This window comes from Pelophylax lessonae, assembly GCF_965119305.1.
Source record: "Pelophylax lessonae genome assembly, chromosome: 2".
Taxonomy (NCBI): domain Eukaryota; kingdom Metazoa; phylum Chordata; class Amphibia; order Anura; family Ranidae; genus Pelophylax; species Pelophylax lessonae.
Genome location: NC_138769.1, coordinates 587102479 through 587119610, shown reverse-complemented (window position 1 = coordinate 587119610; position 17132 = coordinate 587102479). Strand labels below are relative to the sequence as shown.

Genomic DNA, 17132 nt, shown 5'->3' with positions numbered 1-17132 from the left:
CCTATTCTATTAGGGGTTAGGTTCCTCGTTTTCCTGTTTACCCGCACTCTACTCGGGCGCTTAATGCCTCCTGGGCCTTCTGTCCTCAGGTGTCAGTGCTGCAGATTTGCAAGGCAGCTACCTGGTCGTCTGTGCACACTGTCACAAAGTTTTATAAGATGGATGTGTTGGCATCTGCGGATGCTTCTTTTGGCCACAAGGTTTTGTAGGCTGCTGTTTAGAGGACCTGGATGTATTGTTTTTTTTTCAGGTGAGCTCCAGTTGTTTATGGTTGAGCTCCATGTTACCTGGTTGGCTACGGTTTAGTCCTGGGAATTTTTTTCTTGCAGTTCCCAGCCCTCATGTTTGACAATTTCTATTACAAGGGATGTTTACATTCCTTGTAATAGGAATAAAAGTGATCAAAATTGTTTTTTTTTTTTTTTTTAAAAAGGGACAGAGTAAAAATAAAAAGCAAAATAAATAAGAAAATGATTCTTGCCCTAGACCTCCTCTGTAACTCCAAACTGGTAACCTGTAGAAATTTTTAAAGTGTCGCCTATGGAGATTTTTAAGTACCAATATTTGTCACCGTTCCACGAGCCTGTGCAATTTTGAAGCATGACATGTATCTTTTTACTCGGCATAACATTATCTTTCACATTATTTTTAGTTAAAAAAAGTGTATTTTTTTCCAAAAAAAATGTGTTTGTAGGCGTAAATACTGTGTGACAAAGTATTACAACGATCTCCATTTTATTTTCTAGGGTCTCTGCTAAAAAAAAAATATATATATAATGTTTAGGGGGTCCTAAGTAATTTTCCAGCAAAAAATACTGATTTTAACTTGTAACCAACAAGTGTCAGAAGTTAGCATGGTCCTAGTGGTTAATTAGATTTTTAGGTTGATTTTTACTTGTATTGCTAAAAACTACTTTTCCTGACAGACTCCATGGCAGCACACGTATGGGTAGGCTCCGCCTCCTCTCCTACCCTATAGGACCCCACTCCCATAAATCTTTGCTCCATACCAGGAGCCGTGTTCCTTTTTCGTCCTCCTCCTGCGAGAAGGAAGTCTTACCTTATAGGACGTCTATCGGTTTCAGGCGAGCTGGTGGCGTGTGGACCTTGTTGATGTCGGATGCCTCCTGTTTTATGTCCAGCAATCTCTATATTTATCGGGTGGACCCGGGCAATATTATTTTAAAATGCTGAAGATGCCGTAAATCCTGAATGAGAGGTGGGCTGCATTGATGGCCAATACGTCCTTGCTATTGAGCGGATAGGCCCTGATGCCCTGTCACACACGCATGAATTCATCCAGGCCTGAGACTGTTCGGTTATCGTCATGGTGGTAAAGTATAAAACTTTCTTTTGGTTTCATTGCATTTCCTGTTTGTGGTCGGTGGAGCGCTCCTGCGTTCCAGATCGTCGCTTAGGCTCCTCCCCCTGCCTCGCTGGACCTTCAATTGGTTGTCCAGGATGAGGCTTGGCCCTGGTATCGTCTGCGCGCGCATCGCTCCCGATCTCCTATGACAATATTGCGTCGTTTGGGGCGTGGCTTTGCGGCGCCCGGGAGATTTAAGCAGCTGTCATTCCTGTTTACAATGGGATGTCTGCGGGCGTTGCGGTGGCTTCCCCGTGCTGTTTCTCTGCTCTTCAGCGGTGAGTCATGCTTTGATCCAGGTGCCATTTGGGGTAAAAGGGTTGGTGTGGAGACGAAAGTCAGTACATGTATGCTTACTTTCTTCCTGTACAGGCTTTTGCTTCTATCTGCAAATGGATGCTTCACCACCCCCCGGTGGCCAGTCCCTGCGCAACAGGTGAGCTAGTTTTTCTTAACCCTTACCTGCTTGCGTTGGCTGGTGGAATGGAGCCTAAGTGTGTTTTTCTTTCCCTATTTAGCCCTTTTAGGTCTGACCAACGCCCTATTTCTGGATCAAAGGATCGTTCTCCTTCAGCCCATCGGCATTCTTCATCAAAGTCTGGTCATAGGTCTAGCTCCAGGTCTAAACGACATGAGCACACTTCCAGTTCAGTCGCTCCGCGGCAATCCCGCCATTCTGACCGCAGTTCAGGGAAATCATGCTGGGGCTGTCGAGCCCATATCCCTGAGGATAGATCCCTATGTGATACCTGTTATTCCAGGGTTTTGAGGGAAAAGCAAGACACTGCACAACCAGTGGAGGCTATGGTCAGGCGGATTGTAAAAGAATCCCTTAGAGATTGGGATTCGAGCAGGCTTTCGGGTCACTCTTCAGAGGCTCCTGGTTTCCTCCCAAGGGATGAAGTGGAGCCAGGTACTTCACAACCAAGTCGTCTGTCAGAAGATTCTACAGACAGTGAAGATGATTTGGCAGACCAGAATGTAGGTTTTGAACTTGCTATGGTCCCACCGCTAGTTAAGGCGGTTAAGGAGGCATTAAAATGGGAAGATCCAGCTGAGTCCCCAGCTAAACAGAAGAAATACTTCAAACATCTCAAAAAAGAGCGTTCCCATTTTCCCCTCCTAGGGGAATTGGGAGAAATTATTACAGACGAGTGGCAGGGAGTTGAAAAGAAAAACTCTTTGTCATCTAAGGTCTCCAGAATGTATCCCTTTAAGGATGATAAGGTGAAACATCTAGACTCCGCTCCCACGGTGGATGCGGCCTTGATGAGGTTGGTGAAACACGTAACCTTACCATTGGAAGACTCAGTCTCATTCAAAGACGCTCTTGACAGGCGGATTGACACAGATCTTAAGAAGATTTATCTCTCCGCAGGTATGGCGTGTAAGCCGGCTCTGGCTTTGGCAGCCACATCCAAGGCAATGGAAGCCTGGGTAGACAGCGTGGAGGCTACACTTCAGAGTGTCTCCGAAGAGGTGGCCAGGAGTTCAGCCATTCAGGAGTTGAGACTGGCAACGGCTTTCTTGGGTGAGGCATCCATTGATATAATCCGCTTGGCGGCGCGGGTCATGCTGTCCTCTGTCACGGCCAAACGCGCCTTGTGGTTGCGCCCCTGGTTGGCCGACCCTGCCTCTAAGCAGGCCTGGTGCAAAATTCCCTTTGAGGGTTCCTCCCTCTTTGGTAATAAACTGGACAGTGCTATTACCCGTGCCACTGGTGGTAAATCTGGTTTCCTTCCCCAGGATCGCCGGTTGATAGATCAGAGAAGACCTCAAAACAGACAAAATCCTGATCGTGCCAGAGAGGCCCGTTTTTACAGGCCCGGTCGTGAGTTCAGGAAGAACTGGAAGCGCCCTCAGTCTACAGGGCAGAAGTTCTCCAAAGGAAAATCTTCAGCAAGCCGAGAGGCGACGAAGTCTTTTTGACATCGAACCTGTCCAGACGGTGCGGGTAGGCGCACGCTTGCTTCAGTTTGCGCACGTCTGGGCAGCCTCGATCGAAGATCAATGGGCCGTCAGAACCGTATCACACGGACATGTGTGGATTTTCGACAGAAGCCCCATTCTTCGCTTCATTCCTACGGCCTTACCCCGTTCAGAAGAGAAGAAGTCAACTCTTCTTACATATGTAGAATCCCTGGTTGCCCAGGGTGCGGCAGTGCCTGTCCCAACCGAGGAACGGTTCCAAGGCATCTACTCTCCGCTCTTCATGGTCTTGAAGAAAAGCGGCTCTTGGAGGCCGGTTATAGACCTAACACACCTAAACACCTTCATCAAGAAAGAGAGGTTCAGGATGGAAACACTTTTTACAATTCGGCAAGTGGTACAGCCAGAGGATTGGATGATATCCATAGACTTGAAAGATGCCTACTTTCACGTCCCAGTCGCAGCAGAAATGCAAAAATTTCTCCGATTCGCAGTGGGTCAGGTGCATCTTCAATGTACCTGTCTCCCTTTCGGGCTTACCACATCACCTCGAATCTTTTCCAAAATCTTACTGGCTGTAGTAGCCCTGATCAGAGCAAAAGGGATTCATCTTTACCATTACTTGGACGACTTGCTCCTTCTGTCAGAACATCAGGATCAAATTCTGCTTCACAGATCTCAAGTAATTTCCACCCTTCAAGAGTTTGGGTGGCTCCTGAATTTGGAAAAAAGTCATCTGGAACCCACAAAGTCTTTGGTCTTCCTAGGGGCCCTCTTCAACACTTCCAGAGGCACTATCTCCCTTCCATTAGAGAAGATTCCGACAATTCGCAACAGGATTCGTCCGGCATTATCAGCCTCTCATCTCCGGGCGTCCCAGTGCATGAAGATAATTGGGACCATGGTTTCCACGGCTCCCATGGTGAAGTGGGCACAGTGGAAGATGAGGCCCTTTCAGATGGGATTCCTCCAACAATGGAATTTCGAGAATCCAGAAGTCCTCATTCGGATAACTACGTCCATGAAGGACAGCTTAACCTGGTGGCTTCAGCGAAAGAATCTTTTAAACTGCCATTCAATCGTTCCAGCGTCCTGGTTGGTCATGACCTCGGACGCCAGCAGGACGGGATGGGGAGCACATTGCCTGTCGGAGGTGGCCCAGGGCAGATGGGACTTCCCTACATACGGGGTGGTCTCGAATGTGCTGGAGCTTCGGGCAGCGTTCTGTGCTCTCCAGGCCTTTCAGCATCTGGCGACCGATGCCTCGGTCCTACTAAGACTGGACAATACGACAGCCGTCGCCTACATCAAGAGACAAGGGGGCACCCGCAGTCCTTCTCTTCTGAAAGAAGTGAAACCTATTATGGATTGGGCTCAAAGACATCTGTCCAACTTGTCAGCCGCCTATCTTCCGGGTGCCCAGAACGTCCAGGCAGACTTCCTCTCGAGGTCTGCTCTGGACAACAACGAGTGGTCACTCCATCCAGAGACCTTCATATGGGTCATGTCTCTAGGTTACCGTCCAGAGGTAGATCTGTTCGCATCTCCAAGCAATGCCAAACTGGAGAGATTCTACACGAGGTGGCGTTATCCCCAGGCCTACGGGGTAGACGCCCTGACGGATCATTGGAATTTTCAAACGGCTTATGCGTTTCCTCCAGTGCCAGTCATCTTCAAGTTTCTTCACAGACTCAGGACAGAGAGAGTGCAGATCATAGCGATTCTTCCCTTCTGGCCAAAGAGACCGTGGTTTCCTCTGTTGCTCCAGCTGAGCTGTCGGGACCCGATACCTCTGCCAGTCAGGCCGGACCTTCTGTCCCAAGGGCCTATTCTTCACCCCTGCCCAGCACAGCTTCATCTCATGGCATGGCTGTTGAGAGGGAAAGATTGAAAGCGCTCGGTTGTCCAAACGAGGCAATCGCTACAATGATGAGTGCCAGAAGACCCGGCACGAACAAGGTCTATGAAAAAATCTGGTCCAAGTTTAAGGATTATGTGGATAGCAGATCTAGCTCTGTCTCTGACCCAGGAATCCAGGATATTTTGGGCTTCCTCCAGTCCGGTCTGGACCTGTCATTAGCAGTAAGCTCCCTTCGGGTCCAAATTTCAGCCATTTCGGCCTTCACTGGGACTGCATGGGCGAAACACTCCCTGGTTCGCCAGTTCTTCAGAGGCGCTACTAGGTTAAGACCTCCTAGAAAGCCCAGGTTCCCTAAGTGGGATCTTCCTACGGTCTTGGGGTTTCTTTCCTCACTCACCTTGGATCAGAAGGATCCATTCTTCCTTAAAAACATCTCCATGAAAACAGCCTTTCTGGTGGCTATTACTTCGGCCAAAAGGGTTTCTGAACTCGGTGCCTTGGGTTACAAGGAACCATTCCTTACGTTTTTCCCTGATCGGGTAGTATTGGTTCCGATGCTTGGCTCCAATCCGAAAGTAATGTCGGTATTCCATGTCAACCAGGAAATTGTCCTACCCACGTTCAAATCTCAAGATGAAAATTCTGTCCATCCTTTGGACGTGGGGGAAACTCTTCGGCTATATCTGGAAACTACAGCTCCTTTCCGCCAGTCAGACCATCTTTTTGTCCTCATCTGTGGAAAAAACAAGGGCAAACAAGCTTCCTCAAGATCTATAGCTAGTTGGATAGTTCAGACCATCCAGTGGGCATATAAAGCTAATGGACTGGCTCCTCCAGAGGTGGTGACAGCTCATTCCACTAGAGGGATCTCTACATCGTGGGCAGCTTCTCTCCATGTAGCTCCTGACGTGATTTGCAGAGCGGCTTCTTGGTCATCAATTCATACCTTTATGTCGCATTACTGTGTTGAACCGGCTTCTTTATCTTCGGTCAACTTTGGTTTAAAAGTCTTGTCTGTTGACGGTGCAAATTAAACCTTTTTCTGTTAAACCAGCAGTTACCCGCCCGGGTGTGTATGGCTAGTTATTTCCCATACGTGTGCTGCCATGGAGTCTGTCAGGAAAACAGAAAATTTATATCAATACTTACCGTAATTTTCCTTTCCTGATGGACTCCATGGCAGCAGGAGTCCCCTCCCATCTGCTGGAGTAGTTCTAGTTATGGAACACGGCTCCTGGTATGGAGCAAAGATTTATGGGAGTGGGGTCCTATAGGGTAGGAGAGGAGGCGGAGCCTACCCATACGTGTGCTGCCATGGAGTCCATCAGGAAAGGAAAATTACGGTAAGTATTGATATAAATTTTCCGTTTTTTCCCCACAAAGTTTTTTATGAACTGTTATGCAAGTATATCCAAAAAACATAAGTACAAGCTGCAAAAGTAGGATGAAAATAGAAAAACTCCAGAGAGCACAGATGAGTTCAATATAGGTATTGCCTAAACAAGAGAATGGGGGACAAACGCATTGGGATGAATGGAATATAGATTCCTAGAGGTTTTAGGTACAAAACTGGGGTTGTGTGTTGAATCTAATATTTGTCTGTAGGCCTATCATTTGCATGTACTGATTGAGCCCCAGTGAGAGTTAGCCTAGGGGAATTTCTATACCAAGGTACTGTCTAGCACACGGGTGCTCAACCTGTGGTGGCCCTCCAGTTGTTACGGAAGGCGTAGCCTCGTAAATGATCAGGGAGGATCCTGGTTGGACTCAAGTCAGACCATGTAAGGTTCACAGGGAGTAGAGGGGTATGGAAAATAGGGGAGAAAATAGGAGCAAGAGAGATTGGGTATGGAGGGCTTAGGAGCCGAGGTAAGGTAGGTCAAGAAGTAGTGGGGTAGAGGGTACAGGGAAGGTAGGGGCATTCTTGGAGGGTTTGGGGTGGGCAATTATAAGCTAATTTTAACATCCACGAGGGATAGGGCCAAGCCTTGTTTTGGGTCAAAGATGGCTGCTGTATCCTAACTGAGGCTCCTTATAGATCTAAGATGGTCACTGTTTGACTTTGTGGGTTGTTCCAGTCCTTTAAGAATGTGGCAAGTGCAAGGGAGTTTGGCACCAGAGGAAGTTCTGTCAATCGGCCCTCTAACATCTTTGGGCAGTTTTGCATCTGATCCACTACCAACTTGTGTGTCCTACAGTGTGCCAGGGAGCTTCTATTCATGCAAATGATGACCTTTCTATTAATTTAGGAGGTCATGGAACTATAGTAAGTGTTTATACATTCATTTTTGGCGATGGTTCATTACACTGGTGGAGGATGCACTGATTCATTTGATTTTTCAGTGAAGAATGGGACTACATGGGAATGAGTTACAAGTAGACATTTTCTCACAATTATATGTTTTGTATTTTTTTTAAAGTAAAAGCATATTGTCACCCTCTTTCTCATATGTCCTCATCTACACCCCTCCTGCTCTCTGATGTTGAAATGGTTTTTTTTTTGTTTTTTTTAGCTTTTTTTTGTAAAAACTCTTCTGGCCTGCCCCTCATTCTCCTCATTTGCCTAGGTGAGCGACGTGCACTTTACCCACTGTGCCTCCTCAGATATGCATGTCACATATCCCAGGATGCATTAGCTTTCACTAAGAAAAGAGGAGGGGGTGGGCTTAGCGCTGAGGCATTGGAGAGCCATTGGCTATTCTGGGATCAGAATCCAGAGGACATCACAAATGAAGATGACGGCGCTGGACCGAGCATGGGGGCAGAAGGGAGGAGGATCTCAGGGGGAGGTGGGTAATGGACCGCTTTAACCACTTAAGCCCCGGAAGATTTTACCCCCTTCCTGACCAGGGCCTATTTTGCGATTCGGCACTGCGTGACTTTAACGGACAATTGCGCGGTTGTGCGACGCTGTACCCAAACGAATTTGACATCCTTTTTTTCCCACAAACAGAGCTTTCTTTTGGTGGTATTTGATCACCTGTGAAATTTTTTGATCATGCGCTATAAACAAAAAAAGAGCGTCAATTTTGCAAAAATAACAATATTTTTCACATTTTTTTTATATGATATTCCCCCCAAAAAAAATGTAAAAATCAAATTTTTTTAACATTTTCGGCCAATTTGTTTTCTGCTACATATGTTTGGTAAAAAAAAAAAAAAAAAAAAATCGCAAAAAGCATATTTTGATTGGTTTGCGCAAAAGTTATCGCGTTTACTAACAAAGGGAAAGATTTTTGTCATCTTTGTTGTTTTTTTTTTTTAACGCGTAATGGCAGCGATCTGCGATTTTTTTTGCGGTACTGCGACATTGCGGCGGACAGATCGGACCCTTGACTGACATTTTTGACACTTTTGGGGTTACCAGTGACATTTCTACAGTAATCAGTGCTATACATATGCACTGTTACTGTAAAATTACACTGGCAGTGAAGGGGTTAACTTTTTTTGAGAGGGAGGGGTTATGTGTGTCCCTAGGGACGTGATTCTAACTGTGATTGGCTGTGGCTTGAGCTGTATGAACAGTGATCAACGGTCCTACATAGTAGGAGAATGACAGGTGGCTTGTTTACATTAGCCGCCTGCCTTTCTCCCTCTGCACCGACGATCGCCGAGTGACCAGCGGACATCGGGTCCGCCGGTCACACGCGCAGGGGGGTCCGTGACCACTCGGGAGTGGGAGCGCGCCTCCGGGGGCGCGCGCTCGCTCCCTAGACCCTCACAGGCTAGCGACGTAGTACTACGTCGCTCTGCCTGTGAGGGGCAGACCGCCGCAGTAAATAGTCGTGTGGCGGTCGGCAAGTGGTTAAATAACTTCTTTGGTATTTCACTAAACTTTGCACCATAATTATTTTGTTTAGCACAGCACAGTATTTTTAGTTTTGTATGACAAAGTTGATATCACTAGTGTGCCTGCAACTAGTTTTTACAATTATATTTGTTTTGTTTATTTGACCACTTATCTACTATTTCTAGTTTTTTCGGGTACACTGTAATATTGCTCTGAATGAGCGGAATTACGTCTCTTAAATTCTCCGTCCCCAGTACAATATACTGACCTTTTCTTTGCTCAGCGTGCAATACTTAATATTGTCAGGTATGTAGGCGCATGTGACAGTACTGGGTCAATCAGAGGTGTCGTATTGGAAGTCTTCATTGCAGTGTAGGCTACAACTCCTGGATACATAGGACTTTACTTTTTCCCCTAATGGTTGACCGTAGCAGGCATTGGCAATAAGAAGAAATCTATGCGGCTGGGAATGTCTTCATTAAGATAAATCTCTTGCTTTCCTCTACATGAGTTTTATTTATAGTAAACTTGTCAAGAGAAATCTAGGGGATGTCATTGCTGATCTTGGTCTGAAAATGCTAGGTCCACGGCTGTTACAATATGCCTCTGTCTTTATTGCTTTCTGAGTCACAAGCATGCAAGTTTCTTTATTTGCATACTTTTTCAGGTCACTAAAACAGTTCAGTGTAAAAATAACATGGTCAGGTTGACGGGCAGCTAGCATTTTCAGCAGGGGAAGTCAGCAATGACTGCCACCGAGTTTCTTTTTACAACAAACTTCTTTTAAAACTGAAATCCCGTCAAAAATTTTGTTTTATGGTGTCTGTTTTTTATTTCAGTCTGTAACTCCATTGAGTAGATTTTCTTTTACTTCCTGTCTTTTATGTTTAGCCAATATTATGGCAATGTCCGAAACTTCATATATACTGGTCAGAGTTCATTCAACTGCTAAATACAGTTTTTCAAGTGATCCAGACTGAACCCTAACAATGTATTTTAGGGGTCCTGGTCTGGATGGTCTTCAGAGACATTAATTTACAAAAGAAGCCATAACTACAGCTCTATTTCAAGCACGTAAACTGATTCTGACCCATGGAAAATTTGCTAACCCCCCCATGTGCAAGGAATGGATAGGGTACATGGGAGATAAACTTTTCCAACTGAAGCGTATTTATCAACATGGGGGCTGCCCTGCCAAACTAGAAAAAATATGGTCCCTGTGGCTAGATAAGTCAGGGCTTAGAATGCTAGAACTAGTAACTAATATACTTCTCTAATTTGTCAGCTTCTGATATACTCGTACTAAGCTATGTCCATTATATATAAATTTACTGTAAAAAGTGGATTATGTGCTATAATTTGTTACCAGATATGACAATATATGTGTGTGCAATTCTGTTTTCTTCAATACTCTGTTCTTAAAGTCTGTGAGCATTTTGTTATTTGTTCTGGACATGTACCATGTTTTTTTTTTTTTGTTTTTTAATAAACACTTTTCTGAAACGACGATGTTGGAGTGAATAGAATTTTCCATGAAAACCACCTTCACTGATTGAAATTCATTAATTCGAGAAACGTTTTTCAGGTTTTCTCATCACTGTGGTGGAAAACTAATGTCAGCTTGACCCCACTAAATATTAGAAACTCAGTCTAACGTTCTTAAAAATAAAAATTTTAAACAAAAAATTCCACAACCATAAAGGGCAGCTTAACGTGATTGTAAAGGTTTTTTTTTTTTTTGTAAAAATAACAAACATGTTGTACTTACCTGCTCTGTGCAACGGTTTTGCACAGAGCAGACCCAATCCTCCTCTTCTGGGGTCCCCCACTCCTGCCCCCCCCCACCTAGGAAACTGCTTTCTATGGGGGCACTTGTGTTTATTTGATTCTGAGCAGGGCTGCTTGGGTCTATTTAGACACACAGCACGGCTCAGTCCTGTCCTCTGCTGACAGATTTTGATTGACAGCACCAGGAGCCAATGGCTCCCGCTGCTCTTTGCCAAGCCTCTGAGAGCAGGGCCAGGGAGAAGAGCTGCTGCAGATGTGCACAGCGCTGGATCCGGATCAGGTTTAGATGAGTACTTAGGAGAGGCTGGGGGCTGTGCTACCATTCAAAGTTTTTTTTTTACCATAATGCAGAGAATGCATTGAGGGGAAAAAAAAAAAAAAAAAAACCACACACTACTATATATATATACTATATATACTATATATACTATATATACTATATATATATATATATATATATATATATATATATATATATATATATATAGCAGGTTTTCCAGACATTGGGCCCGATGTGGGTCTGCCATTATTACCGGTTACCTCTCCAGCCCATGTGAGCTGCGACCCTGGGTGTGAGAACTGACACATTGACAACTCCGGCATCTTTGTTTGATTGTTTTATTGTAGTTTTAGGGGATGGGAGAAGGAAATGAGTGGGATACTCCTTTGGCTCGACTATGTACAATTCTGGGACTTTTATAGCAAAAATGTCTGTTAGTGCTGTCTTGACGCCAGCCGACGCTAGCCAACGCTTACTGACGCTTTGAACACACTGTATCTCTGAAAGCTGTGCTGGAACTCCGACTCTAGTCCAGAAGATCCAGGACTGTAGAACATTGAACTTCTGACAATGCTGGCTCTCAAAAGTCACTGACTACCCCCTCCTGCCTTACACTGGCTTGAGGTAGCTTGTTGTGAATTCCTGTATGGCTGCAACTCTTAACTGATGCACTACACACAGTGCACTGACTCTTCAGGGCCCAAACTGCAGGTGCCCCCTTCAACTCTTCAGGGTCCCCTGACTAGGTACCCCCTCTGTCACTTCAGGGTCCTCAACCTAGGCACCCCCTCTGTCACTTCAGGGTCATCAACCTAGGTACCCCCTCTGTCACTTCAAGGTCCTCAACCTAGGCACCCCCTTTACAGCTAGCTGGTACCTGGATCCTAGAACCTTCTCCGGAGTGGTCCCCACTGATACTTGGCAGACCCCCAGGGGCAATCCTCAATACTCATGACCTGTGTAGGCTTTCCTGGGACTGGACCCCGCTTCCCTCCGCTGGTTCTCGGCACACCGGATGCCCGCAGCTCAACTCAGCATCCTTTGGATTCTCAGACATCCACTTCCTCAAACAGGAGGAGAGATAGCTGTTCTCTCCCTCCTGGGACTCTGCTCCCGCCAAAGACACTGAGTTACGCTATCCCCTCAGACTTATACCCACTCCCAGAATCCTTAGCAGCCGTATCTGCCTTCTGGGGTAGTTACAAGCCTGAATGAGTCCCTGATTGGGTTTTCCAACTGGATCACAGGCAGAAACAAAAAAAAAAAAACTTAGCATAGAAGTAGGCCAGGACAGCAGATTAAGTGCAGAGCATTTTCTGGAGTTCCATGTAAAACCAAGGTTTCAGGGAACATCTTGATAGCTAACATTGGCTTCCTTACACTAGACATTATAGAGAACTACCATTAGCCAAGCATCCCTTATGATATTGTCCATGAAGGAGTCAGTGCGGGAGAGATGACAGCCAAAAACAAATTGTTAACAGAGAAAGGATAGGACTTCTAACAACATTTTTATTGCTGCCTGTAAATTCCTGTCAGGTGACACCTCAACTTGAATAGTTGTCACATAAACAGGAAGAAAGGGAATATGCCCCCAATGGGGTCACAAGCAGAAATGGAAACCTAGAGTAGAAGAAAGCTGGTGGGACTCCTTACAATATTGGGAATTAAAAGTATACATTTTTTTTTTTAGTTTTGGATAGAGTGCAGAGAGATTAGAACGCTTGTCAGTTTTAAGTAGATTCAACTTCTCTGTTTGCCCCGTTTACCATTATCATTGAAAAAGTAAAAGAAAATGTACTTAATAGAGAGGAAATCTTCTAATAAGGACACTAGTTCTCATGACTGGGGGTCTCCAAGGAATTTCCCCAAAGCTGAGTTCCAGACGTTTTTTTTTTTTTTTTATAAATAACCCCGTGGCAGTTACCACTTGTGGTTGACAAATCAGCAATCTGCAAAATCATGCTCTTTTTGTTCTTTGTGCAGCATTCATTACTTACTATAAGCTCCTGATTCACAATGCGGCCATCATGACTATGGGCATCTGAAGCCCGCTGGGACTCTTTCAGCATTAGGTGCACCATGCAAATCCCAATCTCGAACATGTGCAGTGGGAATGAAGCACGCCCCAAACAACAGACTGAATTCCCAATTTAAAAACTGGCCCCTACCTCCACCTAGCATTGGGTCATTTCTGGTTTTAAAATAACGCAATGCTAGTGGTGGGGGATGCCCATTGACTCATAGGATTGATGACACAGCTATCCCAGAAGATAACAGACAAGCAGAAGTAACATACCTCGCTGAGGCAAAAGACCCTAAAATGACAAAAAATAAATAAATACCAAATATCCGAAAATGAATGGGGGAGTGGTCATCTATTTTTTGAGCCATTGTTGTTATTTAGGCTGGAACGCTGCTTTAATTTGCAGGAATTTCTGCTCATTTTCTCTTTGGCTATGGGACAGGAAGTGAAGGGAAATCTCGGCAATGGGACACAGATGAAGAAATAAAACCTGACAAGGTTTATAACCCTCCTTCGCTCTATTCAAAATGGAAAAAAAAAAGTTTTGCCTATAGTTCTACTTAAAGGAGTTTTTTCCTACTACACCTGTAACTGGTTATATGCCACTGATATACCCTATAGTCATTATTGAACATCTAACGTACATGTGAGGCACCAGAAATACACTTACAGGTCTCAGCACACGATGAACTTCCGCCAAAATCCCTTCAATATTGTCTACAGAGCACAGCACCAATGTGCAGACCACAACATCCATGGATCCACTCTGTATCTGGGCCATGTTCTCCCCTGGAGCCACCACAAAGGCCTGGAATTGGATATGCTGATTCTCCGCAAGGCTGTTGCTCAGAAACGTCTTGAAGTTAGGGTTAGGATCTACACAGGTGACTTTACATCCTTCAGGATAGAACTGAAAGTTTGCACCAGTGCCGCAGCCCAGCTCCAGGATTCTGAGCTCCCTAGAAGGGCCTCTGAAGTCATTCAAGTTCCTAAAGAGCTCCTTCTTGTGCTCGGCCATGTATTTGTTGAAGTTCTTGGTGACTTTTTCCATGATATAAGGAAAAAAATTCTTGATTATGGGATTCCATAGACCCAGGAAAGCAAGGATGTGTATGGGCAGTGCTATGAGAGCTACACATATCTGGAAGAACACAATGTACACGGCCATTGTCAGAGAGTGCAGCCTGTAATGTGTGCAGCCTGCGTGTGAGCTGAACAGGGAGGGGGTGGCCCTGCTATTACTGCTACTGGGCGACAGAGCAGGAGGAGCATTGCCATTGTAACAGTAACCTTTAAACAGGATAGGAGTGTAAGTGTCATGTACACAAAGCTGGAAAAGCTAAAGCATGTGATAGCCATTTAATTTGGGTTTATACAAACTTGTATGTCTTATATCTCCTAAAAAAAAAAGCAAATGCTTTCAGCAGTCTTTAATTTGCAGCTCTGAGGCTTGGGAAATGTTTGGACGATGCATTAGCTGGCTGCTGATAGACCACAGCTTCCCTTCCCAGAATTAAAGTTAAAGGTTCTTTAACCACTTCTGGACTGGAAGGTTTTACTCCCTTAATGACCAGGCCATATTTTGCGATACGGCACTGCGTTACGTTAGCTGACAACTGAGCAGTCGTGCGACGCTGTACACAAAATTGATGTCCTTTTTTTTCCCCACAAACAGAGCTTTCTTTTGATGGTATTTGATCACCTCTGAGATTTTTATTTTTTGTGCTATAAACAAAAAAATCTACAATTCTGAAAAAAAAAAAAAAACAATATTTTTTACTTTCTGCTATATAACATTCCCAATAAAAAAAAAAAAATTAAAAATCTAATTTTTTCATCATTTTAGGCCAATATGTATTCTGCTACATATTTATAGTAAATAAAATCCCAATAAGTGTGTATTGATCAGTTTGCGCAAAAGTTATCGTGTTTACAAACTAGGGGAAAGATTTATGTCATTTTTTAAATGTATTTTTTTCTAGTAATGGCGGCGATCAGCGATTTTTCGCAGGACTGCGACATTGCGGCGAACAAGTTGAACACGTAACTGACAGTTTTGACACTTTTGGGAGGACCAGTGACATTACTACAGTAATCAGTGCTAAAAATATGGACTGTTACTGTACTAATGACACTGGCAGGGAAGGGGTTAACACCAGGAGCGATCAAAGGATTAAATGTGTCCATAGGGGCTGCTTTCTAACAGTGGGGGGGGGGGGGGGGGGCTTGCTGGATGAACACAGAAAGCTGTGTTCCTACTGACAGAACAGCGGTTTGCCGTGTTTACTTCGGCAGACCGCCGTTCTGTCTCCACGGGGAGCTATGGCAGATGCCCGGGAGACATCATGGCCGCCGGACCCACTGATTGGCTCCCCCTGTGGGCAATCTGCACGTGCGCACCCCCACTAGCTGTCCTGCAAAACGATGTTGCGGGATGTTTGCGGGACAGAGCCGACGTGCCGCAGTATAAGTACAGTGGCTGTTCAGCAAGTGGTTAAACGAAAGTTAGTATTAAAAGATTGTTTACCTTCTGCAAAAAAAATAAATAAATGAATGCGCCTATATTAATAAATTAAAAGAAATGTGCATTGCGGTGTTCTGGCTCTTGCAGACTATTCCTTCAGCTGTAGGTCGGTCCTCCAGTTACAGGGATGAAGAAAGTATTATTGGACTACAAGTGCAGTGACGTCCCCAAAACTTATACACGGAAAACTATGACTCTCTCTGTCTCTGTGGGAGATTGGACTTCTGTTTTTTTAATTTAGGCTAACAGTTCACTAGTGCGAGCCATGCGTTCTGGTTGTGGGTATTGCATTGATATCCACAACCGAGTTGCATTGCTCTTGCGCAATGCGCAGGGTTGCCATTCGTTCTGAATAGCACCTGCAGACTTCTCAGCCTGCAGCGCGATCGCAGGTGCAGGAGCCACATGGTAAAAAAAAAAACACGCGGAGTCCCTGCAGTTGCATTTTTAAAAAAGTGCATGCATCTTTTTTTTTTTTTGTACCTTTCACATGGAACAGCAGCCCATTCAAATGCAGGATGCATTGCCTGCACTAGTGTGAACCGAGCCTTAAGCCCCGTACACACGTACCGATCGTCGGCGAACGATCGGCCGTCTTTTGTCCCCGGGCTGTCGGTGTCTGTTGAAAAGTGCAAAGACAGCACAAGAATTTTGTCTGCCCACTACAGCCGACTGCAGAAGTGATGTCATGTAATGGTTAACTTTCCCTGTGTTTTTTCTTTTCTGAGCATGCCCAGTCTTGCAAATCTGCGGTCTGTCGGCCGAATTCTGTACTGACTGGCGAACAATCGGCCGCTCTGGTGTCGGCATACAAAAATTTTAATGCTTGCATGACAGATTCTTGTCGGCAGAATGTGCGCTGACGGCTGTCGGAGGCATCATACTAACAAGCGTACAATCGGCAGATCGGTCGTCGGCCGACGCTTGTCTGCCGACGATCGGTACGTGTGTACGGGCCTTTATAGACATCTGTGAATGAATGACATGGCTGTGCAGTCAGAGCCATGCCGAATTCAAATAATGACAGGAGTTGGCAATGAGAAGAATCCTTAAATTCTGTAGGGGGGGGGGGGGGCAGTAGATTGTGACGAATATAACCATTTATCATATTACAAATAAAATATAGTCAGAAAGACTAAAGCTGGATACACACTATCCAACTATTGTGGTCAGATTTCCTTCAGATTTACCTTTTCTATGTAGTACAAGGGCCTGCCAGATTGCATACAAATTGAAAGTGTTTAGGTGTGACCTCATATTATATGGTTTTGATAAGTCTAAAGGCCCGTACACACGTACCGATCGTCGGCATACAAACGTCGGTGGACGAAGGATCTGCCGATTGTACGCGTGTTAGTATGGTGCCTCCGACAGATGTCTGCGCACAATCCGCGGACAAAAGTCTTTCGTGCAAACATGAAAATATTTGTATGCCGACACCAGAACGGACGATTGTTCGCCTGTCAGTACACAATTCGGCCGACAGACCGCAGATTTGCAAGACTGGGCATGCTCAGAAAATAGAAAACACAGGGAAAGTTAACCATTACATGACATCACTTCTGCAG

At 45.1% G+C, this 17132-nt stretch overlaps 1 protein-coding gene across 1 annotated transcript in view; it reads right to left on the bottom strand.

Annotated features, from left to right (window-relative positions):
• LOC309547468 (thiol S-methyltransferase TMT1A-like) overlaps positions 1-14282 on the bottom strand; it is a 39442-nt gene extending 25160 nt beyond the window's left edge. Inside the window, exon 1 of the mRNA XM_082247331.1 lies at positions 13711-14282. Coding sequence (XP_082103457.1) covers positions 13711-14208 — 498 coding nt within the window. The 5' untranslated portion in view covers positions 14209-14282. The remainder of the gene's footprint in view (positions 1-13710) is intronic.
• Positions 14283-17132: the final 2850 nt, after the last annotated feature.